This window comes from Anguilla rostrata, chromosome 5 (assembly GCF_018555375.3).
Source record: "Anguilla rostrata isolate EN2019 chromosome 5, ASM1855537v3, whole genome shotgun sequence".
NCBI classification, from domain to species: Eukaryota; Metazoa; Chordata; class Actinopteri; order Anguilliformes; family Anguillidae; genus Anguilla; species Anguilla rostrata.
This window is the reverse complement of record NC_057937.1, coordinates 2,272,522-2,291,224: the sequence shown is the minus strand read 5'-3', so window position 1 is coordinate 2,291,224 and position 18,703 is coordinate 2,272,522. Positions and strand designations below refer to the sequence as shown.

The 18,703-nt window shown below is 44.8% G+C and overlaps 2 protein-coding genes across 3 annotated transcripts; both read left to right on the top strand.

Moving 5' to 3' along the window:
• The first annotated feature begins 230 nt into the window (after window positions 1–230).
• On the top strand, window positions 231–6,912 carry LOC135254435 (G-protein coupled receptor 26-like). The gene is made up of 3 exons (XM_064334564.1): window positions 231–2,375; window positions 2,704–2,817; window positions 3,535–6,912. The coding sequence occupies exons 1-3, from the start codon at window positions 1,708–1,710 to the stop codon at window positions 3,770–3,772; spliced, it is 1,020 nt and encodes a 339-aa protein (XP_064190634.1). The 5' UTR covers window positions 231–1,707; the 3' UTR covers window positions 3,773–6,912.
• Window positions 6,913–7,423: 511 nt separating this feature from the next.
• LOC135254430 (carboxypeptidase Z-like) lies at window positions 7,424–18,547 on the top strand. Of its 2 annotated transcripts, none has more exons than XM_064334561.1 (11): window positions 7,424–7,977; window positions 8,810–8,845; window positions 9,728–10,102; window positions 10,362–10,577; window positions 11,514–11,710; window positions 14,152–14,313; window positions 15,767–15,925; window positions 16,149–16,284; window positions 16,635–16,774; window positions 16,922–17,021; window positions 17,378–18,547. In XM_064334561.1, the coding sequence occupies exons 1-11, from the start codon at window positions 7,884–7,886 to the stop codon at window positions 17,716–17,718; spliced, it is 1,956 nt and encodes a 651-aa protein (XP_064190631.1). In that variant the 5' UTR covers window positions 7,424–7,883; the 3' UTR covers window positions 17,719–18,547. The 2 variants fall into 2 exon arrangements, with proteins under 2 accessions (XP_064190631.1, XP_064190630.1); XM_064334560.1 differs by having other exon boundaries at window positions 7,426–7,977; window positions 11,514–11,743.
• The last annotated feature ends 156 nt before the right edge of the window (window positions 18,548–18,703 follow it).

Here is an 18,703-nt window from a genome sequence, read left to right as displayed (position 1 = left end):
ATAATTTTCCCTCGGATATCATATTTTATAAACAGCACACCATTATGGCTGACTGAGTCACTCATGTCGCTGACATGTCACATGAAGAGCAAATGTCACAGTGTGAGATTTGCTTTTATTACTGTACTAAGACCTATTTGGTAAACTGCCATAGTTCACCCAAGTTAACTCCTAGATTATATTATAGCATATAAAAAATCATATTAGCTGTCATTCATGTGTTTATCCATAAATGATTTTAAAAATGATAAATAGGTTAGAGTATGTTAAGGTAATGAGTTCATTTGGTTTTACTTGCATTGTTGATTAAATGATCAATATTAAAAATAGCCGTTTTCAAGCAGTCACTGAATGTGATTGACATCCAGAACTGAGAGGGTAAGACATGAGGATGATGGACCTCATTAAAAGGTTATTCCTTCCTCCCGAGAGGGGGGGAGAGAGAGAGTGGGAGTGAGTGAGTGGGAGAGAGAGAGAGAGAAAGAGATCTGCCTTAGGTAGCAAGCCAGAGGGTGGATTTACCCTTCTGACATTCATATGACATGTTGATAATGGCAAGTGACATTATACTAATTCAATCTGAAATATTGATTTAAACAATGATTTCAATGAAGAGACACGCGTGGTTCCATAAATAGAACTCCACTATTGCTTTTATTAAGATACAATATGTTCTGGCAATTATTGTCAAAACAAAACGTGCAAGTGAGAAGAAGCCTACACCGTAAAATGCCTAGTGTTAATTCAACACTTAACAGATAACATTTGGTCCCGCTCTAGAGTGTGGGACCAAATGTAAATTGAATTGAATTAACCCTGTACGTTATACTATGTATGACCTGCATGTGCATTACACATTATTCCCATGAACACACATTGCCACAGTAATATTGCTTTATGCAAAAAGATTAACACAATCTGACAATGCTGGTTTATCAGTCAAAATGGAGGAAAACAGTAGACATACTTCTCCAGAACAACCTATATTAACCATTTTCTTATTTAGGCCACGGGCTGTGAGTTATGATGGCCTTTATTAGAACTGGATTTCCATTAAACCGCGAGAACATCAGGCAGCACCCTTAAATTCTCCGGTCTCCAAAGTATTAATCAACTGATAACCGAGCAGCAACGGAAAAAAAAAAAAAAAACACTGAAATATAACGAACCCTACTGTGCGCGCGCGAGACGTCTGTTATTTCCCTAAACCAGGTTTCCCCTGTTGTGAAAACGTAGCAGAATCGTCACTCTAGCGATCAACAGACCATTACACGTGAAAGTGAGCGTGATTTGCGGCTTGGCTTTTCTGCGCATGATCTGTGAATAAAGGCATTGGCAATACCTGTATGAAACACATTGTCTCTGTGTTTCGTGTTGTAGCGCTCATACCGGCAGGGGAATACGAGAAAGAAAACACTGTTGTGTTTAAAACAATTTTCAAACTCCCGTGAAGGTTGGTTTGTTTTTTTAAAGAGAAAGGCGGAAGAGAGCGGAATGATCTGCCAACGAAAGAAAGCGCGCGACTACTGGATTCAGCACTCTGGACAGCTCCGTACGACAGCTGAGGTGACGAGACTTGTTGGAATATTATATTTTTAACCGAAGAATTAAAAAGTATTGAGGATGTGCGTCCAAGGACCATGCAGGGGATGATGTACAGATTTATAAAAGCAGATATTTTGCGCTGGTGAAACTTTGGCTCGAGAAATGGACTTAGTGAAATCCTTTTTGGCGTTGTTTATTATTTTGGTGGCGATTGTCTCTCTGTTGTCGAATCTGCTGGTGTTATTATGTTTTATGTGCAGCGCGGAGATACGTCGGCAGGTGCCTGGCGTATTTATACTGAACCTCTCTTTTTGCAATATACTCATCACAATTTTGAACATGCCGTCCACATTGTTTGGAGTTATCAAAAACCAAAAGCCTTTCGGAGACTGCGTCTGTCAGACTGTAAGCTTTCTAGAGACTTTTTTGACTACCAACACAATGCTGAGCATGGCAGCGCTTAGCATAGATAGATGGATCGCCGTAGTGTTTCCACTGACTTACTCCACTAAGATGCGATACAAGGACGCTATGATCATGGTTTTCTATTCTTGGCTCCATTCTCTCACGTTTTCCCTCATCGCGCTCCTTTTGTCCTGGTACGACTACAGTCACGTTTACGCGTCCTGCACTTTACATTTAAGCGAAGACCGCGGCAGGACGAAGTTCGCGGTGTTCACTGTCGTGTTCCATGCCACGAGCTTCGCCCTCTCCCTCCTGACGCTGTGCTTTACCTACTCCAAGGTCTTAAAAGTCGCGCGGTTCCACTGCAAGAGGATAGACATCATAACCGTGCAGACCCTGCTTCTGCTGGTTGACATTCACCCAAGGTAATTTATGACGTTACTCATTTGCTTAGCATGCGATTTACTTCCTCCAGTGTTGCAAAGTTAGCGCCTTGGAAGGGATTCAAACCTACAATCTACTGGTAAACAATTTCCCTTACCTTAATGATCAGATAGATTGTGACGATAAACTGGTGAATTTAACTTCTGCTTGCTATAAAGGTTTATTCTCTCTATACTGCGTGGAGGCGTAGTCACAGGTAACTGGATAAGGAGCAGCAGCTTTGGTTTGCTAATACTTGGACACAAATGCTTACATCTTTTTCTGTTATGTATTTTTTTTTAAAAACATATCTGTTTCAAATGTTTCCAGCGTAAAACAACGGTGTCTTATGGAACAGAAGAGACGGAAACGCCGTGCCACGAAGAAAATATGCATTTTCATCGGATCATTCATTTTCTGTTTTGCACCTTATGTTATAACGAGGTAAGTTGACTATCGAAACCATAAATGCCTCAGAAATCCCACACTGGTGATAGTAATAACTCGAAATATCATCTAAATACAAATATTATTCACATAAACAGGACGAGGAAATATTTTTGAAACAATCATATGAATAAGTTGTTAAAAAGTCCACACGTGTCCAAATAAATGATTCACTATGTGAAATTAGATGTGGATAATAATCATTTCTGTAATATTTCCAACAGAATTAATCTGTAAATCAGGCATTTGAAAAAAAACACATCCATGAATATGTATACTGTATGCACTGTGCCTCTCTATCTAAACAACAGATCCATCTGTGGAAGTGTAGTGCACGTGTTATTGGGGGTGTCACATTTATTTTTCATGATACGGGGCGGACTGTCCATGCTACTATGGGGGAGGGGAGTTAACATAATGAGAGTTCTGATGAATTTTATTCAGAACATAGCCTAGAATATTCCCAGGAGGTCCGAGTACAAATATACAAATGGGAAGATATGGTTCTTTTCAAAGCAGTCCCTGCAGTTTGCGCTTCGAAACGAATGAGTCGTTCAAAAAAAAAAAAAAAAAAGAATGAATTATACATTTGCCGTGTAAGTGTGCGCACGCGACTCGCTTCTGTTCTCCCCGAGCCCCGGAGCGAATGAAACGTGAGGACGCGCACGTGCTGCTTCCACATTTAGAAACGCGCGTTGCCTTGCCTCTTCACAGGCTCGCCGAGCTCCTGCCTGTCGTGCGCGTCAGCCCGCAGTGGGGGATCGCCAGCAAATGTCTGGCATACGGAAAGCCGGCGTCCGACCCCTTCGTCTACTCCCTCCTTCGGCAGCAGTACAAGAACGCCCTGGTCAACATGGTCAACAAACTGCTGAGGAGGGACCTCTACCCTTCTTCTGGACACAGTAATTCCCTGGACACAGAGAACGACTGCAGCTTGCAGAGAATCAGCTAACTGAGACTCTGCGCGTGGGCAGATCTTGCCACGGCCTTCCAGCGCGAGGGACAGAACGGTTGTAGAGGATGTGCCTGGCCACGTGCATGTGCACAGCTGTTTAACAGACACCTAGAGTGGCTCTATGAGAGAGAGAGAGAGAGAGAGAGAGAGAGAGTCTGGGACTCGTGTCAAAGCTCTTACAATTCAACCTTGCAGGGTCAGATTCCATGTTCCCCCAGAGTATCTGAGATTAATTTTGCGTTATTAAAAATGTTAATTTGAAACGAGTGCTGGAAGGCAAACGGCTTGTATTGTCAAACAGGTCTCATTTAAAAGAGTGAAAACATGCAAATGTTTATCTCTTTTTCCAGTTTTTTTATTTCAAATCAAATCAAATCCATTTATTTTGTATAGTGCTTTATTTTTACAGAAAACTGTCATGAAGATGCTTTACAGAGAGCAGCAGGATAACTGGTCAGAATCCAGGCTTGTACCCCCAAAAACCAAGAAGGTGTGAAGTTAAAAAAATCCCAATTTGGGAGATAAACACTTAAAACGGTAGTGAGAGAAACAGCACAAAGAGAAGAAATCTCGGTAGGAACTTGTCTACCAAGGGAGAGCCATCCTCTGCTTGGCTGGGCCCGTGTAATTTGTTTGCTTATTACTTGAAATATGATTGTCGGTATTGTTTGTCATATTTCAAATGAATCTTGCTGTGTGAATTTAAATTAGATTCTGTATTTGACAAATATGTATCATTCCCTATCAATTAATTGGGTAAAAACTGCAAGATGGTCAGAGAATGACCTCACTGGCTTGATAGAGTTTATTCTGAGCTGGAAAATGGCTTACCGGCTACAAAAAAAAAAAAAAAAACGTATTCAAAGCAAATGTTTTTTTTATCTGTCAGGAAGCATTTTTCCTGCTTTCATTTTGGAAATCACAACATACATGGCCTTTGAAGATGACCACGCACAGTACGCATTGCAGGCTTGCATTTAACTGAAGAGGAGCCGGATTGCTGCCTGTATGTAGGCACTGGTGATGAAATGCATTCCGGAACTGTCAGGACAGCAAAAGGCCAGAGGAATTCTATAACCAGGAATCTCCCACACACATTTCAGCCTGTTGGTCAGGTGCCCTGTTAATGTTAAAAACTGCTGTTTGGACAGCACCACAGCCAGGGACTGAATAAAAGGGGATGGATGTTGTTGTGCACTCTCAAAAAAAGGTTCTTTGTCTCCGGAGGGGAACCCTTTTTAGTTCTTTGTGGAACCCTCTGAGGTAAAAAGTGTGAAAGCTCCCAGACTGAACCATACTGTCCAGCATGGAACCCTCGCACTAGACAGGGTTCCACTATGGAGACACAGAGGAGCCTTGGGGCACCCTTTCTTCTGAGAGTGTGGGTGGGTCATGACTGTGCATGTGAAGGTTTCCTCCTGCTCTTTAACGAACTGAGGCACCATTTCCTCTGTACTATATCACTGCTTTCATGTAAGGGGTACAGCAAGGGCGGCCAGTTCCAGTCCGGTAGGGCCAATGTGTGGGCAGGTTTCCACTGTCACCAGTTACACTGGCTAAATTAGCTACTCTAAATGACCAAAGGTATCTTGACACCCTTTGGTCTGGGACTATTTTTCACTGTTTTTGGCTTGGCCCCTTAGTTCCAGTGAAGGCCGGTCTTAATGCCATTGCATACAATCACATTCTAGATGATTCTGTGCTTCCCGAACAGTTTGGGGAAGGCCCTTTCCCGTTTCAGCATGACAATGCCTCCAGACACCAGTCCATATAGAAATGGTTTTTGTCGGATTGTTTGGAAACCCAACTGCGAGCCAGGCCTAATCACCCAATCAGTGCCCAACCTCACTAATGCTCAACTGGCTGAATGGAAGCAAATCCCCGCAACGAAGCTCTGAGGCACAGCAAAATGTTGCCTGGAGCCATGACCTTTCAGGGCAAGCGGGGTAAAGAAGACATCAAACAGATACGCCTACTGATCTCTGTGCAAAAAAACAAAAAAGATATGTTCAGAGGTATCTCCTGCTGTGGGCCACCTCAACCACGTTCTGCTTGCCTGGCTTTAAATAGCATCGCATGTTCACAATGTTACATGGGTCCACTGGATCTTAATGCACTTTGCCATTGGTCTGAAAGCTCTACTCCAGGGCTGCCCAACCCTGTTCCTGGAGATCTACCGTCCTGTAGGTTTTCACTCCAACCCTAACAAAGCACACCTCATTCAACATCTAGAGCAGGGCTTCCAAACCCTCTTCCTGGAGATCTACCTTCCTGTATGTTTTCATTTAAACCCTAATTTGGCACTCCTGATTCTACTGATTGGCATATCTAGAAGATCAACAAGATTTCCAGGAGCAGGGTTGGGCAGCTCTGCTCTAGCTGTTGAATGATGTGTGCTTTGTTAGGGTTGGAGTGAAAACCTACAGGACGGTAGATCTCCAGGAGCAGAGCTGGGCAGCCCTGCTCTATTGAACTCCATAGCAGTGTTTTGGCCTCAAATTTAGCACATTTGTGGAGAAAGTTGTTTTAAAATGTTTCTTACACCTGAGTATCTGTTCAACTGAAATTATCACCACACTGCATATTTCATTTAGCAGAAACCCCTATCCAGTCTGACTAGGACTTGTCAAAAAGGCTGCATGAGACACTGGAAGCTGGCACATGCTTACATGTGCTACTCCAAGTTTAAGGCAAAGTGGTTATAGTACATAGAGGCGATGATGTAACATTTTGCATTATTAAAAAGCCAAAGGGAATCATCACTTTCATCATTACATCAAAGCTTCTATCTTACCTGAATGTATGGCCAGATTTGACTGAAATGTATTTGTTGCATTTAGCCAAGAAGGGAGCCATGTATAACATTATAAATATACAAAATGTGTGAAGAATGTTCTATTGTTCAAGTGCTTTTAATTACGTTGTGTTCGTGCCAGATTTTATTGATAATTGACTGTTGTTTTTACAGTGTTATTTTGCCAAAAAGAGTTGGCTCATGCCGATATGTTCATATTTCTATTTCTGTCTAGATTCTTTGGAAGTTAGCGCACTTAAACAAAGCCCACTCTGCTATCTGCTGTGTTTCAGCGTATGAGCGAATTAATTTGTGAAATGTAAAGTTCAATAAAGTTTCAAAGACCAAACTGTGCATTCAATTACTTTACATATGTTGTGCATTACTGGGTGACATGCGTCAAAATGACAAAGAAGCAGGGATTTTTTTGCAAGAACCTGAATTTAATTCAAGTACAAAACAGCCATTAATATCGAAAAGAAGGCTTCCGTTTTAGTCGTTGTTGCCTATTTAGCTAAATGCCACTGAGTTAAATTTTACACCAAACTCCGGAGTTTTTATTACGCTAACCGAATCAGCGTTGCGCACTCATTTACTCCCTTGATATCCTTCCTAAAACAACAAGAACCAGGGGCCTCCTGGGAAATGAACGTCCTTATGGATGCAAAGGGCCGCAACCACGCACATGCGTCCATGGTTACAAACATTCCGGTATTCTCCCTGGGCAGTGTCCGGGGTTGACTGGGGTAGTGCAGAACATTAAGTATGACACAGACTTTTTAGGCTTTAGGCATTTGAGAATCTACTTCCTACTACTCAAATACAGTTGTAATTAGTTTTTTTTATTTTTTATTTAATGATCAGAACCACTTTTAAATTCGAATCCTCAATTTCAATCACAAACCCGCACACAGACATAGGATGGCAGAGACTAGACATGTCTGTCGGCCAGACCTTGCGGAATTCTCGCCCGGAGCACACGTCGTCGTCCCGTAAAGTTAAGTAGAAGGACTAAGGCAAATAGCCACTTCGCGTAGTTTGTTGGAGGCGAAGAGTTCAGTAGTTTGGGTTTAGTAAATTACAGTTGCATCCAATTGGCATACGTACAGTTGTTTTATTGCGTCTTTCCGCTTATCCTCTTCCGTCTAAACTCGCTTGCCTCTGTAATTTGAGATTTTTGACCGTAATGTGCATAATAAACTCCCAGTTTTTTTCTGGGATGCTTTGTGAGCTGAAAGTTTACGCGGTAGGTAATTAAAAAGAAGAGAGCGAAGACGCGACTGCCACATCGCAACGCGTGTGGGATACGAACGGATGGAAATGCATTCTCTCGTGTTTGCCTTCAATATATTGGCTACCGTGGTGTGGTGTGCTCCGCCACGTTGCGAACCAATAGACGAAATTCTAGGTAAAGTATGAGCGCCACAAAACGGGACAGTTTTAAGCGGGATAGTTCGACTTTTGTGCGTTTCGCATTGAGACGCTGCACACCTAAGAGTTTCAGACGCAAATTCTGCAGTGTCTCATCGTAAATATTTTGTGCGTTCATATCAGAAATATGTATTGGGCGCTTCGGAATGATGTAATAAGTAAGGGTTTGGGAATATCCTAACGTCCATAATGTGCGGTCACGTTATTGTCACCGTGCATCATAGCACTCTAAGAATGAGGCGATTTGATTTATCTTAGTTTTTTTCATTGAGTCAGAATTTGCAGTCTTATTTCAGAGGTGAATTCCAGCTCGGTGTGTTCATTCTGGAGATAAACGGGGAAGATGACTGCTTTCTGCATGGATTGTTCAGTGAAGTGGAGAAAACTAATAATAAAATATTGTGTTGATTATTGATGCTTACTGATGTATAATAACTCGCAGATCTGTCGTATTTATATTACCATATGGTGTAAAACTCAACAACTTACTGAAGTAAATGTCTATACAGTAATTCAATGAATTTTGAAATATTTGCAGATGCATTTTCATTCGATAGTCTGATATGAGAATGACTGAATATAAGAAGTACGTAAGACAATATATATGCTTGTATGAACTGCTTTCGAACTCCTCAGTCTTTATCCAAGTAACTTTTGGTAAACCTTTGCTTGCTAATGTGGAAATGAGAGATCTCTTAACAAGAACTCTGCTTCCATCTAGTGTTAGACTTTGTAGGTAACACCGAGGTCACTTGCTCGTATTTATTTATTTATTTATTTATTTATTCTTTTTTTTTTTTTTTTTTTAGGAAGATGCAAGTCCCGGGGGCACTTTCAGGAACAACGTAGGTGTTGCTTTTAAAGTTGTTGAAAACTGAAACTAAAATATTTGCCGATAACGGTCAAACACTGGCCCACTTATCTGAGCTTCCATTGTGATTTAACTACACAAGTTTCCTCACGAATGTTTCCTTTTTGTAATCCCACCCAGTCAGGATATTTAACGTGAGAAACCCAAGCTGTTTGGAGAGGAGAGGGAGGGGGTGCAGGGGTGGAAGCTAAATACTCAGAATTCTGCTCGTATCAAATTTCGTGTTTGGCCAAATAAAAAAATAATGGTTAGCTTGGCTAGGAAGTCGAAACCAAGCTGTCCAAGGTTCTCAGATTTGGCCCAAATCCGGTCCTTCCCAGGCCCGGGGAAAAGGCACCAGACACCCCGTTACTCCCGCCCACAGACAGCGAGAGCTCTGCCCCGAGGGCCGGGACATAAAACTGTTTCAAATACCAGCGCTAATCGCAGGACGCAACACGTCTCCGCATAGCTTCACTGAAAGCGTTTATCAGCCGAGGACCAAACCCCCCCGGGAGTCTTTTCCGGCAAGCTGGAGACCCTGTCTGCCGTTACCTGTGGCACTGTGAATGATTAAATCTGTAAATCATTTAAAAACCATTAAAAAACCATTTATTTGAGAAAATAAATAAAAACTGTGCAGCTGGACATTTTCTGGCGAGTTAACTGCTGTGCTGCCTGCCATTTTATTTCACACTGTGTTCTTGTTTTTCTAAGAAAAGTTTTGATTTATTTATTTCAAGCTTTTTTCAGACGATAATCTATCAGGGTAAATAAGCCTTGTGTTATTAGCTGTAGACTTGAGAATGACGATCATGTTTAAACAAATGTTTTGTTTTTTTAATTACGTAAACGCCTCTCCCCCGTGCCCGTTCAGCGGAGTGCGCGGAGCTGGAGCTGGGCTACTGCGACGACATGCCGTACGACTACACCGTCTTTCCCAACATCCTGGAGCACCGGAGCCGGGAGGAGGCGGAGGCGGGGCCGGAGTACCTGCTGCTGAGCGTGGTGCACTCGCTGCTGAAGGGGGAGTGCTCGCCGGACATCCGCATGCTGGGCTGCTCGGTGCTGGCGCCGCGCTGCGAGGGCGGCGCCGTGGTCAAGCCCTGCCGCCGCTCCTGCGAGGAGGTGAGGAGGACCTGCGCCCACGCCTTCGAGGGCATCGAGATGGCCTGGCCCTACTTCCTGGACTGCGACCGCTTCTTCGTCAGCGACGAGGAGGGCTGCTACGACCCGCTGGCCATGCTCAGAGGTGTGGCTCCTGCAACATCTGCCCCTCCCCCCAACACACACGCACACACTCACATGTACACACACACACACTCACACACATATGCATGCACACACTTGGCTTGTAACTCACTCACTCACAGACTCATGTTTAGCAGGCTGAAGATTCTCCACAAGGGGGAGCTATTAGCACTCAAGTAGCTGAACGGTCCTTCGCATCAATGACAGCTGTGTGGTCCTTGCTTTAATATCACACATGTCTATATTAATATCCATTTCAGAAAGGCAAGAGGTCGCCCTGGCCAGATTCTCCCCTGAGGAGCCCTCCACCATCATCCAGTTCACCTACCAATCGAACGCGCAGATGATCAACGTGCTGAAGAAGACCGCGGCGAAGTGCTCCCACATCTCCAGGACGTACAGCATCGGCCGCAGCGTGGAGGGCAAGGACCTCCTGGTGATCGAGTTCTCAGATAACCCCGGCCAACACGACCTCTGTGAGTGCTGCTTCCGATGTCCTCTCAGTGTCAGATGTTACGATATGAAGAACAATAACACGCCATTTTGTTGTTCTATTACTTCGCCCGGGAGCCACACCTGTGTTATGTTAACAGAGATAAATGCCTGTTGACTGATAATGTATTTTTTTCTCCCTCATTCAAATCCATTGTAAATGACAGTATTAACCAAAAATTAAGCCTGTTTCTAGGTGGGTGAAAACTCTCACTAGCAAGAATCACGATGGACCGGTCATTTTCACTTTTGTAAAGAGTGATACATACATCAAGAGAAATGTCTCTGCTCCACGTAATTGTTGTACTTCTGAAATCTTTTTTGGCCTTATAGCAAATACATGTTCTTATCTCTTACTTCTTATCCTTACAAAGGGACTTCACAATTGAGGTAAGTATTAGAAGGTTTGATATTATTATTAAATTCTCAGCCATTGCAGTGCAGACATAGTTTGATGGGATTACTCAAGAGATGCACAATAACTGATAAATTTGCTCTTATTTGATGTACATCATCATTTTTCCCTGTGGTTATTCCAGAATTTATATTGGTATTCTAAAGAAGTGACAGTGAGAGCAAAGCAGTTCAGAACTTAAATAAGAAGCAACAGATAAACAGTACCACGACTAGAGCATCCATCCTACATGTCATGATATCTCATTTATGTCATGACATCTCATTTATTTCACAACATCTCGTTTATGTCATGACATCTCGTTTATGTCGTGATATCTCAATTCAGATGTTCTATTTAATCTTTTGAGAGCCTGAGAGGGAACTCCAGAGTCCTGAAGTGGTTTTGAGAGTAACGTAAGATATTTTAATCACCCCCCAGTTGATTTCAGGTCACATGACTGCATCTCTGTCACTGTCTCCCATGGCGATCTCTCCCCCCCACCCCCCACCCCCCTCCCCCCCAGTGGAGCCGGAAGTGAAGCTGATTGCCAACATGCACGGGAACGAGGTGCTGGGCAGGCAGCTGCTGATCTACCTGGCGCAGTACCTGTGCTCGGAGTACGAGCTGGGCAGCACGCGCATCCAGACGCTCATCAACAGCACGCGTGTCCACATCCTCACCTCCTTGAACCCCGACGGCTACGAGCGCGCCGCGGCTGAGGTAGAGGATAACCCTGAACCGGAAAACCAGGAAGTAAATATCAGTTTCAGTGCGGCTCCGCCTCCCAGAGCGTCGTCCTGTCGCCTCGTCACCTGAGGCCCGGCCGCCCACTACCAGACTGTCCTCTGGTCCACGTGACAACCCGAAAACCCCTCCCCTAAACTAAACGCCCCCCACCCCTTTCGACGCAACGATAATGGACACCGGCCCGCATGCAGTATCCCAGAGCAGTAGACAGTAGGTGTAGTGCAGTGGCAACCAACCCTGTTCCTGGAGATCTACCGTCCTGTAGGTTTTCACTCCAACCCTAACAAAGCACACCTCGTTCAACAGCTAGAGATCTCTTTCTCAGCTGCTAATTAGTAGAATCAGGTGTGCCAGTTTTGGGTTAAAACGAAAACCTACAAGACGGTAGATCTCCAGGAACAGGGCTGGTTACCACTGCCGCAACGCAGTCCGAATCCAGAAAGCATAGCCAGATTTCGCAAAGGCGCGACCAATTAAATATCGGTCCCTCGTTTCCAGCATCACAGGACATCTGGCAGTGGGAAGGCTGTTGGTCGGAAACATTTTTCAACTAACAGGAGATTTTCTGTGCCTTGTGGTTTCATCTCCTTCTACCATTAACATAGTGGACTAATATTAGAACTCTAGTACTTAATTAGTTTCAAGTAGAGAGTTTGTTTTTCCTCCTCTGCGATGTGTGGGCACCACGGACGAAATTCTGAATAAAAAACAAGAAACAAAAAACAAATTAAAAGAAAAAACAAAACAAAAAAACAGAACCCCAAGAAACAAAAGTTCTCCAAAGTGAAATATGCAGTAGCTTAACAGCATTGGGATAGCCTGTTAATAAAATATTGAATACCGCTACTAATGCCTCATAAATCATACTGTTCTTGCAAAGCTTTGCATTACGGAGGGCAGTTTTATATGTTTAATATACAGTATGTATCCAAATGTGTCTGGTGCAGTTACGCAATTGTACTTTCCTGTTGAGACTCAAGATTTTGGTGAATCATCAATAGGTGCTCAATAAGAGTACAACTAAAGCCGTTGTAGGACAGCTGCTGAACACGGTTGGATATGGTGTACGTTACTTTGGAAAACTGCCCATCTTAATGCATGGTTTTGCATTGAGCTGTGTGGTTACAGGCATTAGTAACAGTATTTAACAAGGCTTATTTGGCAGGGTCAAACATCAATATTTTTCACGCAGCCATGAAAAATTATTAGACAGAACAAAGCTTTATGATTTACCTTTGGTTTCGATACATTTAACAAACAAACAATCTCAAATATCAAAAAAAAAATATGAGCATTAATAATTCACATTGGCATGCATAAATAATCTGGTTATTTCTGAAAAATAATTTGAATATGAAAAGATGTAGAGAGAAAATCAAAGTAGTATATTGTGCATAAGATTAAAGAGTCAAAGTTGCAGGGTCATTAGACGTATTGGAACAACCAATAACACATAGAGAGGGAATAATGCATAAATAAAATTGATCGAACACAATTTCCTTATGCTGTTTAAAAAAAAATAAATAAATAAATAAAAAATCCGGGACAAAATATGATGCATAGAGAGTGACGGAGTTCCGCGGGAGAGAGTGGGAATCTTGTCACCGTCTTTGCGGTTCTCCCAATCTGACGACGTTCCCCGTTTCCCTCGTCTCACCCAAACCGAATTCGGAAAAGGCGAATGAACCGTGCTGTTCCATTGGTTCCATCGGGCACGGCGAAGGGTCGCTCCGGAATGCCTCTCAACACCCACCTCCCGCCCAGCACCGCTCTGAATCCGTTCAATTTAACCGACTTTGAAGGGCACTTTTAAAACGCTGTTGCTCGGTTACCACGCTGCCATCATTTTATGTATTTACTCGAACTATTTAAAGCTCAGGGTTATTAAAATTATTCCTGTGGGAAGGCCACAGTCATTTGAAAACAAAGCCCAGAGAACATTAAAGTAAATACAGCTGATATCACCGTGGCTCTTGGTCGATTTAGTTACATATTAATGGTCGTTATGTGCAATTAGACTCTTTCTTGGGGGCTTGCTGTCATCCAGTATCCCTCTCTGTGCCCTTCTATGGCTGAATTAGCAGGCGCGGTGGTGTAATTTATTTACATAATGCAGTCCAGTGACAAAGCAGCAGTAGCCAGCAGCGCTGCTATTGGTTGAGAAGGCATTGTGGAGCCCCGCCCACTCGTGTCTGTGTCCAGTTGCACGCCGTCAGTGTCGGTTGTGTGTTGGGGCATGCCGTCTCCAGGATGTGAAATCTGATTGGAGCTCGGGAAGGTTTCCTCGCTGTCTCTGTCCCTCGACCCCCATCGATTCATCCAATCACACGCTCGCACCGCTTTCTCTGCCTGAGCCCCCTGAATTTACCCATGATCCTTTGCTCTCTGCTGCCGCCGTGCTCGAATTTGCGCAGGGTCCCGTGTACAACGGGTGGACCAGCGGCCGCGCCAACGCCCAGAACCTCGACCTGAACCGGAACTTTCCGGACCTGACCTCCATCGCTTACAGCCGACGCAGGAACAAGCGCTACCGCACCGACCACATCCCCATCCCAGACTCTTACTGGTATGGTAAGGTATGAACTGTGTCTTTTCCTACCTTACTCCACCTGTCTCCCTCATCTCTACTGTATGTTAAAACCCTTTAAGGTGTGAGATCACACCGTACACATATCTGATTAGAAAATTATTCTCTGAACATTCTAATGCTGATGTCACAATCGCTGCTGATGAATGAAAGCAGTGGAGTTCTAGAACACTGGCTTAGAATTTTGAAAACAATATCAACTCTTCAAGGGGATATGGCCGCTTTTATGTTGATGGTCTGCAGTGTTTGTGACATAGCCTACTGTGTACTTTTAAGGGGAAGTTGGGGGGACGGACCTTGATTTCTTTACACACAATGGGTAAGTACCGTAACCCTGTATCATTCCATTTGGCACTGTGAGAGCTCCTATTACGGGATTAAGAGTTAACTTAAAAATTGAATTATCTTATGAGGCCGAAGACTGATCTTATAAGACTTATGAAGACTTATGTTTTTCCAGTGTCCATCCAAATTCTTTCCCTCAGTTTTACCATATCAGACAGCAACCAGAGAGGCATTTCTAGGCAGCAACTTTCAGATTCTCCCCAATTTTGAAAGAAACCACGTGTACTTCTGTACCGGCTCTGCTCTTACCCGATTATAGCAGAAAGTCGTTTAAGTTTGAGCATCTATTGATATTACTGTGGTGAGTGAGTCCCTTCCTGTGTCATAATCTCGCTGACCAAGGCTGTTTTAAAGATGAGAGAAGGATCCCTTGTGCATCACGTTGACCCGCCCCGGAGCTGAGCTTAGCTCCGGGCAGAGCTGACTCAGACCTGTCCGATAATCCCTTTTTACCGTCCCCATCCGTCAGCGCCAGGTAATACGACCGCCAAAACGCCGCCCGTCCCTGTCGGAATGTTCCGGGTGCCGGCTGATGTCGGGGCGGGGGCCAGATAGAGCTGCAGACGGGTCGCGGAAGGCAGATCAAAAGATCTCGCTTTGAGGGCTGAAGTGTCAGTGATGACGGGATGGTGGTCACAACGGTTTTACAGAAAGCTACATGGGTCTTGATTTGGGCTTTTTTGGGGGGGTTGGGAGTGGGGGGCGGACGGGGCGTTGGTTCAGAGCTCTATTCAGCTTCTGTACAGTGCTCAGTCTTCAGGAGCCCGTGTACAATAGATGGCTTTTATGTCTCAGGAAACCTGCTTTGATCATCTCTTTGCTTGAGAGATTATCTCAAGGCTTTTTGTCTGATTTGAAACAGCACAGGAGGAAAAGCAAGGAGCTGAATCCCATTGAAACATCCGGTAGTTTACAGTGCTTTATTAACAATGAATTAAACCTTTTTTCAGAAATAGCAAACATGGATGTAAGTGATTTGCTGTCTGCAAAGCGTTTTTCACGATTCTGCCTCTTGAGTCACCACAAGGTAAGACAAAGGAGAGTGGAGAAATGACAGCGTTTGCACCCCCCCCCCCCCCTTCCCCCGTGCAATGCAGGTAGCCCCCGAAACGTACGCGGTGATGAAGTGGATAAGGTCCATCCCCTTCGTCCAGTCGGCCAGCCTGCACGGAGGGGAACTTGTGGTCTCCTATCCATACGATTTCTCCAAACATCCGCTAGAAGAGAAGATGTTTTCTCCTACTCCTGATGAACAGGTTACCTCCCTTCAATGTTGATTGAACACTGGCCAAAGTCAGTTATTCCTATAAGGCTTAGTTATAAAGGCTTTGGCTGCATCTGACCAAGTGCTCATGCTGGTGCTTGTCTCCATTCAACCTCTTGAGACCCAGCAGTGTTTTTTAAAATTATATATCTATTTTTTTACACAATACAAGTGTCTCGTGTGACAGAAACATGCAGCGCAGCCTCTGCTTGCAGATGTTTAAGCAGCTGGCCCGGACCTACGCCGACGCGCACGCCACCATGTCCGACAACAACACCAACCGCTGCGGCGGCTCCTTCGCCAAGAAAGGGGGCATCGTCAACGGCGCCCTGTGGTACAGCTTCGCGGGAGGTGAGCCAATCATCCTCGTAGTGTAGCAGGGTCCCCTGGGTTCCCCAGAGAGAGACGCTGGGGTCCGCTGGGGTCCCCTGCCCCGGTCCCGGAGAGACGCCGGGTCTGCTGGGGTCCCCGGCCCTGGTCCTGGAGCGCCCCAGCCCTGCTGTATATTTGAAAAATAATTATTCCCATGTTTGCCTCCACCAAGCCACATTCTCCTCCTTACAGTACCAGAGTTCTGTAGCTTTAGGGACTTTTACCAAACATGCAAAGTGACATGGAATTGAAGCCTCACCAGGGGCCTGACTGACCGAAAAAACAAATGACAAGAAACAAAAAGAGAGGTTCCTCCCTTCCAATGACAGGCATGTCTGACTTCAACTACCTGCACACCAACTGCTTCGAGATCACCGTGGAGCTGGGCTGCGACAAGTTCCCCGCCGAGGAGGAGCTGTACACCGAGTGGAAGAACAACAAGGAGGCCCTGCTCTCCTTCATGGAGTCGGTGAGTCCTCCTCCTCCTCCTGCTCGGTCGCCCCGGGCAACGCTCCGCTCCCCGGGCCGGGTTGAGCCGCCCGCTTCCTGTTTTGGGCCTCTCGTTGGGGGTGGGGGGGGATGTGCGTGCCGGGCCTCACCTCTCTCTGTCCCGCAGGTACATCGAGGGATCAAGGGCGTGGTGAAGGACGAAGACGGCAACGGGATCAAAGATGCCAGGATATCTGTTAGAGGGATCCGGCACGACGTCAGGACAGGTGAGCGCCGACCGTTCATTGGCTTAGAAAGCCCTTATACACACCTGCATGTGTAATACTACTGCTGCTGCTACTACTAATACCTCTACTGCTACTACTACTACTATCACTGCTACTACTGCTGCTACTGCTACTACTAATACTACTACTACATCTACTGCTACTGCTACTACTACTACTACTACTACTACTACTGCTACTACTACTGCTACTGCTACTACTACTACTGCAACTGCTACTACTACTGCTCTTACTACTACTGTATGTGGGTGTGCATAACTGACACCCTTGTTTCGTCTCCACGCACCCTCCCTCATACCCCCTCCCTGTGTCTGTGTCTGTGTGTCTGTGTGCAGCCGAAGACGGGGACTACTGGAGGCTGCTGAACTCGGGCGTGCACGTCCTCACCGCCTCCGCGCCGGGCTACTCCAGGGTGATGAAGAAGGTCTTCCTCCCCGCGCGGATGCAGAAGGCTGGCCGTGTGGACTTCGTGCTGAAGAAGGCCGTCCTGGAGCCCGGCGACCCCGACTTCCTGTACGCGGTCACCTACGACCGCTTCGACCCCTTCAACCAGCTGGAGCGCTACTCCCTGGGCGAGCATGTGGGCGGCGGGGAGACCCGGCAGGAGAAGCCCTGGTGGTGGGGCTACTTCACCCAGTTCGGAGCATCAGCCCCCACCTGGCTCCTGAGGAACTAACAGCACACCCCAAACCTCCTCCCCCCCCCCCGCCCACACCCCAAACCTGCCTGTTTTTACACACACCTCATTTTACACAGCTGTATGTGTTACTGAAGCTATTCAGATTAAGTACCTCAACAGCACAACAGCAGCAGCAGCCCAGCTGGGAATCAACCCCACAACCATGGCGTTGTGGGGTCAGATCCCTAACCATTATACTGCACCGGCACCATTAGGTCTATCCCTGAATCCAGGTAGAGCAGATGAAATTGCATAGATGTGATCTCTTTCCTTTTCTTTTACAGCATTACTGCTCAAATGCAGCTGTGTAAATGACAGCTTTATGAATATGGTATATTTCCATAAGGTGATTCTTGGTATTTTTACTGAAATTCATGCAGGGTAGTGTCGGCTTATCTCTGGCCAGCGATGACTGGGTATGTTGTCTGCAGTTTTTTTTATTATTGCTTTGTTTTTTACTTGGATAACTGCCAGGTAGACTCAGTTGGGTGCTCTGTGACACTAGATATTGTCATTTTGTAATCCACCGTTTTCACTCATGGAGACAAAGATTCAAGTTTTGTACTGACAGGCTTTGGATAATATTCACATTGTATGACCAGTTAGTTCACGTTCTGATATTTGCAGTGTCTTTCGCTTGATGTTTTAATACAAAAACCAAAGTATTATATGAGGCAATAAATAAAAAAATAAAAAAGTTTTAACATGATGCCATGACATGACATGACACATGGCGAGAAAATAATTGTTGATGCACTGTAGAAGACTGAAAAAATGCCTTTTTGTACCACTTTTTTTCAAAATATAAATTAAAATATGTATCCTTGCCTGGCCAATTCATTGCTGAACACAACTTCCCAAAAAAGTTAAATACATTTTAACACGTAAATAAATAAACTGAAATCAGTCTACTGCATTATACTTTTCAGGTGTTTCAAACACGTTTACATACTATACCAGAGAAATGCTTAATTAGTATTAG